The sequence below is a fragment of the Marmota flaviventris genome, chromosome 10 (assembly GCF_047511675.1).
Source record: "Marmota flaviventris isolate mMarFla1 chromosome 10, mMarFla1.hap1, whole genome shotgun sequence".
In the NCBI taxonomy this organism is placed as follows: Eukaryota; Metazoa; Chordata; class Mammalia; order Rodentia; family Sciuridae; genus Marmota; species Marmota flaviventris.
Window position 1 is genome coordinate 36,176,715 of NC_092507.1, and position 13,202 is coordinate 36,189,916.

A 13,202-nucleotide genomic window follows, 5' to 3' on the forward strand; every position below is an offset into this window, starting at 1 on the left:
GAACAGAATTTTTCTTAGAATAACTGTGGAGATCTTTCAAAGTACCTGCTTCTGGAAAAAGGACACTGAGCCAAGAGTTTTAAGGCCAGCTAGTACTTTAAACTCAAGGATCAAGTTATTCCTTGATCACAAAGGAAAATGCCAAGCCTATCTGTTTTGCTATTTCAGATATTTTAGCCTCACAAGCTCCTTGGAAAATTTACTGAAATAAAGAAAGAGGGGCTCTGAATTTCTCAAAAAAGTATTAAATCTTGATAAGATGGTGGTCTTATTTGAGTCAGTGAATTCCACCATGTCCTTGAAAACTAAAAAGTAAGTTAACTTATTGAAACATATTTAAAGTAGAAGCATAATTCAAAGAAAGATTATTTAAGCTTCATAAGAGTGACCCCATTTAGTCAAGATAATTGGTTTTCACAAAAAAACTCTTGGACAAGCAGTCCACAATAGTCTAGCCTATGGACTGAATGCCCCAGGCTCCATCTCTTCTCTATCATCTTTCAGAAGTCCTGCTTTCAGATATTGAGGTAATGGCATTTCTGTTGTAGCAAATCAAAGACATCAAAAGAGGTGGATTGCTAAATCCAAACCTACTTCATTTAGCTGGCTGACAAATGTAGTCAGGATCCCAGGGGAATGTTGCTCAGTGTGAGAAAGCCAGCTCCATGGTCCAGGGCATAATCCTTGGCAGCTCCTAAATACACTCTTTCCAGAGATTGGTATTAACAAGTGCTCACTAAATATTTGTTAACTAATTTACTGTCAGGCCTACCACATGTCCTACATTCTCCAAACTAAGAAATTCCTTGAAAAGCTCAGCTAAGGTACAAATTACCTGGGTATCTTATAAACAGAGACATAGAGCATTTAGAGAAAGGAATGTCTAGAGGGCAGCACTGAGTAATGTATTGAAATGTATAAATATATAATTGCTATGTGTGATCAAAACAAGCTGTGGCACAAGCCTATGAAGTCCAACTAATTATGGAGAGATGATTGTACAGACAGGAGTGGTCAGTGGTTACTTAAGGTTAAACACTGTTTCTGAGAACCTTGTTTTCAATTTATAATTACTACTTACATATGAAGAATACACTGGCCTTAGAAACATTCTGCAATACTGCAAGGACAACCAGTAAGCCAGAGAAAAAACAGAGCTTGACTCTCATTCTTTCTTATATTATTTAACCAGCTGATAAATCATACAAGTCAGGATGATTCTGGCAGAAAATTATGGTTTACCCAATGCAATCCCTGAATCTGAAGAAAACCAAAGTGAGCATTTCATAATTTTTTCCCCAAAGCAATATCACTAGAGACATGACTATCACACTAAAGGTTAGCTATCCTTAGGTCAGGTTCAGAACCTGAAAACTGCAGGCAGCAAGAAGAAGCTGGGGTGAAGAAAAGGTCAAATGTTGTGATCTCCCAGGCTTAAAATAGGAGTAAGAACTCTAATTCCAGTTCTGAAGCCAGCTTTCTTCGTGACCTTGAGAAAGACTGTGATCAGTTTCCCCGTGTGATAATGCTATCAAGGTTATGTATTTGTGATTAAGTTGAAACTAATTCCTTAGTTTAGAAAATTAACCCATGAAATCTAGAACCAAAAATTTCAGTGTTGCCAACCAGATATTTAGGTTAAATGTGGTGGAAGCTACCATGCAAACAAATCTGTCAGAAAAAATAATTTGAATGTGTAAAATACAACTTCACAATTAGAATATATAGTGCTTTGTATCTTGAAAAGTCTCTTTAACCTTGACACTCTTTCATGAGACAGATACTTCTCCCAGCTGTATATTGTTCAAGGTAGGTACTCTTTCGGTTATTGAAAGCTCTTCATGAATATATAATTTAATTCAAAGAATCAGGGGTTTCCTAAAATTTTAAAATTATATCTTTAAAAAAAGTCTTCCTTAAAACACATAATGCCACAAACAAGCAAATAAGCATTGATAAGGAAAAGAGGGAAATCTGGGGTTTTTTTTGCTCTATGCTTGAAAGCTGATAAATATGCAGAAAACCAGCTCATCTGGTATTTCTACTAAACTTCTCTTAGATTACTGGCCCAAGTTAATATCAAAGAAATCTATGGTTATTTGGAGAAATGTGTATAGACTTACACAAGCATTGGCAACAGTGATTCAATATACTAGTGGTTATACACATGAACCTGGGCAGCAAGGGGCAAGAGGACCTGGTACAAATGTCAGGTCTGCCACACGTAATCACTGAACAAGTTACTTAATCTTTCTAAGCCTCTTTGATTTTAAGAGCATAAAAATCATAAAATGATTTATTTGTGACATGGCATATAGTAGGCATTCCATAAATGTTGGTTATTGTAGTTGCTTATTCCTATGTTTCTACATGTTTTTTCATAAGAGAAAATAATTTGATAGACACACCTACCCTCCTTCTCAACTGTTCCTGTAAGATAGAAGGAATGAGCCTTCTATCGCCACTTCACTTAGTGGCGTCCAGGTCATACATGGAGGTTAACCAAGGCTCAAGGCTGCTCTTCCTTTCTGTACTCTAAGAGTCAACTGCAATGTCCTGGTGGACAAGTAGCATCTAAAATACTGGTGGATAAGCACTGTCTTTTGTTTATCAGTTTAAAAAGAGATAATTGGTCAGGAGCAGTGGCACTCCCCTATAATCCCAACAAACTGGGAGATTAAGACAGGAGAATTATAAATTTGAGGCTAGTCTTAGCAACTTAACAAGACCCCATTTCAAAATAAAAAATAAAAAAGGATGGGGAATGTAGCTCAGTGGTAAAGAGTCCCTGGGTTCAATTTCTAGTACCTATCTCCAAAACCAAAAAACAACTGTTGTAACATTCAAGTTGACAGCTGGAAAAGAGTATAAACATGCTGAAAAGAATGTACAATTGCTTTATCAGAATGGGCAAAACTCAGCATGGTCCAATTTGTCCTTGAACCTGGAAAAGAGTTTCAGATTATACTCGGAAAAGGGTGACCACTTACTTGTTCTAAATCTTTCCTTGAGAATATCCAGATCCTCCTTCAGAGCAACTTGCATCCACACCAAGCCAACACAGGCCACGACACAGGCCGCGAGGATGACAAAAGCACAGAGAGGATAACAGATCTTGCAGCATCTTAAGTAGTCTCCCCTATCATAAGAATAATGCCATCAACATCAATTCAGGCAAGAGGTCTTTGGAGAAAAGCTTAATTAGAAAAGTATAAAACCAGTGGTTCTCTTCAACTATCACCGCACTGTAATGTACCTATTTTTCACTTTCAAATATAAGTTTGCTCACTCCAGGGGACCTTGTTTCAGTGTATAGAAACTTCACAAACTTTTGAACAAGTTTTACTGCAAATGGAATGAAAGAAATAGGATCTGTAGGGTTAAGTGGACACCTGGTGCACTCTAGTTTATTGGCTCAGAAGGAAGGAAACAAACAAGCTAGATTTCATACCAAACTCATCCAGACCTCAAGGTCTAAACTAACCCAGTAGGGTAACTATTCTAGAATTAACCCATCATTAAACCTTCATACCCCAAACACAAGTTTAAGTACCTAATCTGAAAAAGTCACTAGAAACCATACTCTTCTTTAACAAAACAACAACAACAAAAAAGGGTAGACATTCTAAATAAAAACACAAAGGACCCAATCTCTTCTGGCACTCCAACTTTCTGCCTAGCTCTTGCTTTCAAATCCTCAGAAAAATTCGCTTTTCTTTTAGTGTGTCTTCTAACAGGGTCCCTTTACCAGGTTCAGCTCCAATTTCCAACATGCTCAAAGCTCACTACTTGTTCAATGACTGCGCCAACTAAAAATAGTTTGGGGAAAAGTTGCCTTTTTGTCCTTCACCCTCCATCTTCTCTTAAGTCTCATATTTTCTATAATACATCCCTCACCATATTCTCCCACCAAGATTTAGACTCATATATGAGTACAAAAAATAATTAGCAGTTTGAAGATAGTCTGGACTCTCCTACATTCTTTTTTAAAGGCCTAATCCCAGAAGTTTCTCTGCCCCTCTATTCTTAGCCTCTTTAAATCTCCCAGGGATCTTGGTACATTCCCCACGTCCACAACCTTCACCCTACAGGTGGGGCTCTTCTTTCAATACCTAAAGACTGACCTCCAACTTATCCTTTATTCAGGATCTGAACATCTTTTCTCCCTCTTTGCCTTCTAAGGTTTACCTTTTTTCTTCTTATAAACTTCCTTCTTCTTCCCACTGATTTGTCCCATTGGTAGTGCAAGGAGATGGCTCTCACCCTCCCAGCCCTGATCACTGCATTTACTCACTTGACAAAGCGAGAGCGATTTCCAACAACACCGAATTCCTCTTCCTCCTCTGAGCTGGAATCAGAGTCTGAGTCAGGAGGCTCAGTGCGAAGCAGACGGTGGCTGCTTGAGCCTTTCTTGGGCTTCTTTCTCCGGCTGTCCCCAGACAAACCGATCAATGCATTAAGCTCTCTGCGCTTTTTCATCTTCTTGTGTGGGGTGGGTGGAGCACCCACTCCTGAGCTGCCAGGTTCGTACCCAACGCCCAGTTCTCTTGTTGCTTTGGAGCTACTACCTTCCAGGGTGGGAAATCCTGGGCCAGAGCCCCCTGGTCACTCCCACCCAGGGGCGGGACTGACCAGATCCGCTGGGGGCTGGAGAATGGAGCCCAGAGGACACTGGAACTCAAACGGGTGGGGAAGTCACATAGAGATGGCCGAGGCGCTGATGATCCAAATGGCTAAAGCCCGGGTCATGAAGTGTCTGTCGGGTAAGAGAGTGGAAAGGGGGCAACCTTTATCTCCCAAAGGGGAGAAAAGCTACGTCAAGAATGAGAGATTCTCAGCCCTGGTAAATAGGCAATATTTCTAAGAGTGCTCCAAGAGATGGGGAAGGACACCCAGAATAGATACTTTGAACGTCTGGGACAGCACTTGTTCTTGAAAAGGGTGGAGAAGAGCCGATGCAGAGCAAGACAGTGGGAACTAGCTGGTTGGAGAGGTGGCGGCAGGAGGGGGTTTGCTCCGCCGCACTACAACCCGGAACTCTGCCCGGGCGACGAGAAAAACGCTCCGGCCGGGAAGGCGGAGGGGGTTTGGGATGATCACCGTTCTCTGGCCTCCGTCCTGAGTTTGAAGGGAGTCCGGGTCGGAGAGCCTGGCGCGACAGCAGCTAGTCCGGTGCCTGGGAGACCCCAGCCCTGCTGTCTGGGCCGGGGGGCGGGGGGCGGTACTCAGGGGGCGACCGTCGCTCCCCCCACCTGAAGCGCTCCGGCTGAGTTTGAGGTGTTGCGACACGGACGACTTCAGCTACTCACACACGCCGCTCCCACTCCAGCCGCGACTTCGGCCCCCGTTCCGGCTCCGGCCGCGGCTGCTCCCGACGCGCTGGTGGCAACGGCGGCGGCGGCCGCGGGCACCAAACCCGGGCCATCGCTCCAGCCTCAGCTCACTTCCCCTTTGGCAGTGGCCCCCGGCACCGCCTGCCAGTAAGCAGGGGCCCCATTGGTTGCCCGCTGGGTGACGTCACGCAAGTGGGTGCGAATGGTGGCAGGGAGGCGGGGCTTTAGAGGGGTGCAGGCTCTAGGCGAGGGTTGGGTCGGGCCTGCAGGTTAGGGAGGCCCCGCCCCCAGGAGGGCCGCTGGAGATCCGCAGCTCCTTTGAGGCGGGGTGGAGTTTTGTTTGCCGAGGAGTGGTGGCGGAATAGGCTGAGCACCCGGCTGCCAGACCTGCTTGGAAAGTTTGTCAGCTGTGCAGGCCGTCGGTAGCCAGCCGGACTAACCTAGTCTGCAGGATCCACCCCTCTGACTCGCAAGCCGTTCATTAAAAGTTTGGGCGTGTTTCAGATTAATCATCTGGTTGAACACATTCATTCATTCAGTGTTTATTGAGGACGACATTTCAAGAGCTATTCTAATGCTGGGGATACAGCAATGAGCAAAATAACCAATGTCCTTGTTTTCCTGAACAGGGTTGCCAGAATTAGCAAGTAATATTATACGGGACACCCAGTAAAGTTTAAATTTCAGATAAACAGGATTTTTTTTGCTATAATCAACATCTGGGACTGAAAAATGATGCATTGCTTATCTGAAATTCAAATCCAACTGGACAGCTTGTATATTTCATGTTTATCCTAGCAGCCCACACTCTAGTGGGAGAAGATCAACAACCAGCAAACATATTCATGTCAGGAGGTGATGAATGTTATGAACAAAATGGAAACATGATAAAGTAATGGGGAATGCCTCTGCCGTGAGGAAACCTTTGGTCAGAAGTCCTGAAAAAGGGAGAGAGTGAACTGGGCAACAGCCGTAGGAAAGAGTGAGCAGGAAGACTTGGTATGGCTGGACCTGGAAAGCAAAGAGAGTGGTAGGAAATGAGGTTGGAGAGGCATTTTTGACTATTCCTAAACTCCCTAGGACCTTACCAAAGGACTTTGGGAAACCATTGGGAGCTTTAAACTGACAGGAGACATATTTTGACTTTTTAGTTTTAAAAGAAAAGATCACTTTAGTTACTGTGTGGAAAAAAAGATCAGGAAGAGTGAGGGACTCAAGAGACCAGTTTGCTTCAGCCTAGTTAGAGATGATGATGATAGGTGAGGGTGGCAGCAGTGGAGATGGTGAGCATTCTGGATGCTTTTTCAAGACAGAGCCAACAGTATTTGCTGGTGGATTAGATGAAAGGCATAAAAAAAATGACCCATGGGTGACTCTAGAAACTTGAGGTGGAACATCTGGAAGAAGGGCATTTCCATTTACTGAGGTGAGGTGGGGCGGCGGGGAGTATGGGACAAGCTTGAGAAGCTTGTCAATTAGATATTGATATATCCACTGGGAATTCTGGGCAGAGTTGGGACCTGAAATATAAATTGGAGAGTCATGAGGCACAATGACCCTTAAAATGAAGTGCTTTGAGCTATCTGAAAGACAAAATAATTTTTATACCCTTATTCCTTTTGTGGCAATTATACTGCCTTTGTCCAGAGATTTCCACCCAAAGTCTGCCTGATTTGTCTTTAAGCGTTTAGCTCAGAGGTATACACCTAATAATAATGATCCATAAATATGTCATGACTGCATAACTGCGTTAAGTGTTGCATAGAAGTATGGGCAGAATTTTGGAATCCAGAGATCTGAGATTAAATCCCATTTTAAACTAACTCTGTTCATATGGAAGCCATTTAACTTTCCTGAGCTCCATTTTCCTCCTCTGTAAAATGGGGATAAATACTTCTTTTGCAGGACAGACAAGGAGAAGGTGATTGTGACAGTGCTTTTGAAGCCCAAAATCATGGTGCATTTTTTCCATTTTTATTGTCTCTGTTTGTAAAGCTGTGCTGTACAAGTACAGTAGCCATTAGCCACATTTGACAATTTAAATGTACATTTGACTTATTTAAAGTGAAATATAGATCTTATAATTCCATCATCTCAGAAAGTTTATTGGACTGCTCTGTATTGTGCTTCTTTGAAAGACTGGAAATGGACAGGTGATTTCAGGAACCATTTCACAGTCACATCTTGTGGTCATCTGAAGCCCCAGGCAAGAGAGGTGGTTGTCAGGAGGAAGGGTCCGGTGTTGTAAATGCTTTGTTCTTCCCATGGAAACTGGGGACTGAGGAACCCAGGGGTATGGGGTAGGACAAAGGAAATACCACTAGGCTGAATGACTTCTGGTCACCCAGATCTCACCCTCTCTGTAGGTGGAGGCTATGCAGAGCAGGCTGTGCCCTGCTCTGAGTTACTTCATGATGTATAGAACAGTAGTTTTCAGATTGTGCCTAACCCAGAGTTACTCCATTTTAAAAAGCAGTCGTTTGCCCTGACTTACTCCATTTTTTATACCTTTATTTTATTTAATTTATTTGATTTTTATTTTTATGTGGTGTGGGGAATCTAACCCAATGCCTCACGCATGCTAGGCAAGCACTCTACCACTGAGCCATAACCCTGTCCCCCAGCTTACTCCATTTTGAGGTTAAGTGCTGAGGTAGAATGAGTCTACATCTTGTTTGTATGAGTAAACAACTACTATCTGTCTAGCACAACCATAAAGCACAAACTGATAAATTCATTGTGGTATTAAAAATAATCACCTGTGAACTTACTGAATTAATCAGAAACACATGGATGCATAGATGTATCAAACTCATATCAGAAAAAAACAGGCCCATGAGCTTATTAAAATACTTGAGTACCAAATGAAGCAACTTCCCCCACTTGAGGCCTATAAAAGGAGGAGCACCCAAGATGGGACACAGTGGCACACTAACCCTGTCATTTGGTCATTTGTCAAGAGCCTTGCCCAGGAAAATCGCCATAACGACGAACCTCCAGTTCTTATCCTGGGGCTTCAGCACAGTCTGGTTTCTGCTGCCTGTGAAGACCATGCACAGCTCACTCCAAACGGATATCTCAAGCTGACACTCTGAAACTGCCCTCTGACCCCTGGCCTAGAATAAGTTCCTGCACTTTGACAGCTCTTCACTTAGAATAAGTAATCTTGATCTGATCACTTACAGTGATTCTTTGCATTGTATCTGCTCAGACTTTGCCCTTAGTTTAGCCTCCTGAACCTCTGAGGCTGCCTTAACCCTTTCTTAGCCTTTCTGTAAGATATCCCCCTATGTGACTTGAGTATTATAAATATTAGTAGTTAAGATTGGAATAAAAGAACCTGTGATTGCCTGACTTATGTCTATCAGGTGATCACCCTAATATTCAGTTAACTTCCGCTCCTGAAAGTGGTGTAGCTATGAATTTATGGTTATTCAATAAATTCTGACATTGTGGAAAGACACAAACATGCTGGGTCTATGTTAATGGCATAACTCACAACAGAAACCTTCCCCAGGACTGGCCAGTGAACTGGTCATGTGTGGAGAGGATGATGCTTATGCTGTGACCTGTCCCTCAATCCTTCTGTCTGTTTGTCTATGCTCTGTAGATCATGCCCCACCTATGTTGGGTAAGTATCCTCCAGGATCTGAGTCACTCTGTGAATGCTGCTGACCTGGTATTTCTTTTCTCTCAGGAGCTCCTGGGTGCCTCTCTGGGCTCCTCCTTCAGACCTGGGACCCTCAAGATCTGGGATGGAGCCGATTCCCTCAGATCTGGGGCTCCTGTCCTGAGAGGTCCATTCTGTCTTCCCACATCAGGACTGCCCAAAGTGGTGACCCTTCTTTTGTGGATGTTCATATTATGAGACTGTGCCTGGGGAGCCCTGTTAACCTATTCAAAACTTGCTTGAAAAGCAGTAGGAGCTGGGGGTAGTCACTTTACAGTTCTGATGCTTTAGCATTCCTGTCCATGGGATGAGGAAAATAATACTCCTTTCTGCTCAGTGTTGTCTGGGGGAGGGAATGGCATGAAAGTGCTTTATATGACTTCAGGTATCATTAGGTTGAGTGATTGTCATCTGCTGAATACTCATGGCAGCTCTCTGGGGAAGTGGGGTGAATGATGATTTTCTTGTAACTCAAAAGTCACATCCTATGTAAGTTGCAAAGCTAAATCCCGAGACCTGTACTGCCAAAGATTACACAGAGTGCTTTCACTTAGGAAAAATGAGGTGGAATGGGCAGCTTGCCCAGTTGTGGTCAGAAGTTGCATGTAAGTCTCCTGGTTCCTGGGCTAAAGTTCTTTATGATCTCAAAGTTCTCTCTCACTCCTGAGATATAATTCTCTGAATGCTGCCACTTGGCAGCTGTGTCACCTTGGACAAATTACTGAGCCTCTTTGAACCTCATTGTCCAGTTTTTTGAAGTGATGGTAATAACAGTACTCAGGACTGGCTGCATGATTTGTGTGGACAAATGCAAATGAAAATGGGGAGGCCTCTTGTTAAAAAAAAAAAAAGCTGGAAAAAGGCTTTTGTCCTCTTTTCTGTGATTTTTTTTTAACCTGTCATGCTGTTTATTATTCACTATCTAATGTTCTTCCTTGGGCCTGGTAGTACAGGCAGGCCATCACAGCAGCGTAGGTCCCTGTCCCATAACTTGGCATGCACACCTTCCTATCTTCTTCCTGTGCCTGCATCCAGACCCCACAGAATCAGGGGATGACAGGGAGTAGAGTTTGGCAGGGGGCTGGGTGGACAGACAGCTAAGAATCCATCTTAGGTATGGGGAGGTAGGAAGGAGAAAAGAGACAGGACCACACGTGCGCTGAGGCTCCAGATACCCAGTGTGTGCTCCATTATTCCATCAGACTTCACATTTGAAACACAAAGATACAATGAACATGCTGTTCATTTAATTATTTTCAAGTGTTCACAACAAGCAAACCTGCTTAGCTAGGAAATTCTATTCACTGTTGATATTGAGCATCAGGAAACAAGCTCTATTTTCCTTTATACAAGGTCAACCCAATTTAAATTGCTTTCTAGTGTCTCATATAGTTTTAAATTTATTGATGGTTATTTTATAATTTTTTTCCGAGTTCTCAACACCTTAGAAAGAAATTTATCTAGACATGGAAGTTTTATTTATTAAAATAATTGTAATAAATTACTTTACCTTAAAAAAAAAAGAAGATACAATGAATAAGAATTTCAAGAGGGCTACCCCAGAGCATTAAACCTGACTTGTGAGCACCCTTCTGACGATGCACTCTGTGCAGCTGCACTGGTCACATACTTGTCAAACTGGTCCCAATGGTACTGGGCTCACAGAGTGTGCAGAGAGAAGTAATATGCCTGACACATAGTAAGTAAATGCCTAGTAAATGTCAATTGTTCCATTAATGCAATTATAAATTATTTAATATGATGTATAGATTTATTACATATGATTTTGATGATGTTTCAATTGTGGGAATACATCTCCATTTACCTAATAGGAAGTGCTGCTTATACTTGCTAGAAGATCCCTCTTTAGCATTATCTTTCTTGATGCTTTGCCATGGTTGAAGGGTGAGGAAGGAACAGAAGTGAACATTTTTAAATACTTAGGTATCAGGCATTTTTGTGTTAATCCTCACTACAATAAGTTAATCCTTTCTAGGCAAGCATCTTATTCTTGCTCTAATGGAGAAAGAAATTAATGTTTCGAAAGTGAGAGAGGCTTCGCCCGGGGACACACAATAAATCAGTGGTAGATGCTGTGGCTTGGATCTGGATTAGTCCACCTCTGAAGCCTAATTTCTGCACTGGTGTCCAGCACCATGTGGCAGATCCCATTGCCTGGTGCCTTTGTCTGCAGCTCACCAGAAAAGGGACTGCCAGCTGAAGCCTGTCATCTCTCCTGGGATGGCCTCATTGGTTTTTCCTGAGCCCCTTCCCATCTTTGCTCCTGCACCAGCAGCTGCATCCTGTACCCCAACGAAGGGTCTGAGGACAATGGGAAGGGGAAGGATTAGGTGGTAGGAAAGGGACCAAGCACAAAGATGAACAATGACTTTTTTCCCCATGGGTCCTAAGCAGCCGGAAGCAACAACTGGTTCCCAGCATTATTGTGGGACGGGGTAAGGACTACCCCTGGCTGGAATTCTCCTATTCTAGGCACAGCCTCCTCTGAATTGCTATAAGCATTTTCGTGCCACTGCTTGTTGAAGCCTCAGTTTCCTCACCTATAAACTGTTTTTAGTGTCCAGAACAGAACCTCGGGCAGGGGAGAATGAAGGGTTGTTTGCTGACTTGAACTATTGGAGTAGATGAAGCCAAAGAGTTTCCAGGCATTGTTTTTCTTGGTGATTTCTATCCATCCATTCTTCTGTCCCCAAGAGAGCCCCTACTTACTTTTGAGGCCTTGTGTGCTGTCCTGGAGTACAATAATACTCAGACTCTACTCACCAAAAGTTCCAAGGAAGCAGGCAATGCCCATCCCCACTATCACAGGGTAAATGTCGCAGAAAGGCTTATAGAAAAGAGCAAGACTGGAGTGAGTAAGTTTATTTTAGGATGAGAATAATAATCCTGGAATGAAAGGATCTTACCATGGCCTCCAGCCTACCTACCCTGGCCTCCTTGGGCTTTCTTCCCCTGGGGTCTAAGCTGGAGAGGAGGCTTCAAGAGGCCCTGGAAGGAGCCCTGGGCTGCCATCATTGGGTTTGTGTTTCAGTCTCTACAACTCACTAGCTGTGTGACCTTAGGCAAACTCCTTTTTCCTCTCTGAGCCCAGCTTCTCATCTGTAAATTAGAACTAATGATCACCTCCTGGCAGTGTCTGAGGTAAGGATTACATTTAAGTGGTAGACTTTCAAGGGCTTCAACAGAATTGCTAAGTGCACTAGTTGTACTGGGAGGCCAGCCTTGGAGAAACCCCATTTGAACCAGGGAACTTAGTACAGTCTGGAGAGATTTTGGGATCAGAAAAAGAGAGTTCTACTAAGGAAGGGCCTGATGTGTGTGTGTGTGTGTGTGTGTGTGTGTGTGTGGTGTTTGCTCCTTCTGTGCATGCTGCTCCTTCTGTGCATGCTGCTCCTTCCAGCAAGCCTCAATGTTTGTGGATGATGGAGTGAATAGGAGACTCTGAGTCATCAAGGCCCTGTGAAGGATCCTAAGAAAGGCTTCCTGGGCCCTCCTGAGTTCTCTTCTGAGCTTTGGTCCAGTAGTATACAGCTCTGACTGATATCCCCCGCCTTCTCACTGGAGAAGACTAGGGAGACAGTAAAGGCAAGTGCAGCCTTGTGCTGCCCTCTGCTGGTTTCCTGAACAGCAACACTTTATACATGAGTTCCTTCCCATTCACATGCAAAGATCCGCCCATGTTCAGCTCTGTGTAGGTCCACCACAGATACACATGATCAAATTCTTGCTGCTTAAGGGCTTGTGTGTGCATATGTGTTTGTAGACACATACATACACACATGTACAATAAAATTGTGATAATCACCATGAAACAAGATGCAGAAAAGATAAAAATGGTATGAAGATAAGTTTTCAAATGGTGATGATCTTTAATTCATGGATTACCTAATTCATTAACCGCATGTTTATTCATTACTTAATGTGTTACAAGCTCTAATATTTGTTCTGGAGCTACAAAAGGGGAGAGATTTCATAAGAATCCTTGCCTGCCTGGAGTCTACATTCTAATGAAGGGAAACAATAAATAAGACAAGTATGTTTATATGGTGTTGAAGGAGAAAAATTAAGCAGGGAAGGAGGAAAGGGAGTACTTTTGGGATGATCACAACTCCTGAAGTAACATTTGAATAAAGACCCAAGGGAGCTGGGCTCAGTGGTGCACACCTGTAATCCCAGCA

General features: G+C 43.2%; 1 protein-coding gene across 3 annotated transcripts in view; it reads right to left on the minus strand.

Annotated features, from left to right (window-relative positions):
* Window positions 1–5,459, minus strand: part of Efcab14 (EF-hand calcium binding domain 14) — a 36,222-nt gene extending 30,763 nt beyond the window's left edge. For all 3 annotated transcript variants that reach the window (XM_027937219.2, XM_071617805.1, XM_027937218.2), the window contains exons 1-2: window positions 4,295–5,459; window positions 2,991–3,139 (exon numbers count right to left, since the gene is read on the minus strand). In XM_027937219.2, the coding sequence (XP_027793020.1) occupies window positions 2,991–3,139; window positions 4,295–4,479 (334 nt within the window). In that variant the 5' untranslated portion in view covers window positions 4,480–5,459. The remainder of the gene's footprint in view (window positions 1–2,990; window positions 3,140–4,294) is intronic.
* Window positions 5,460–13,202: the final 7,743 nt, after the last annotated feature.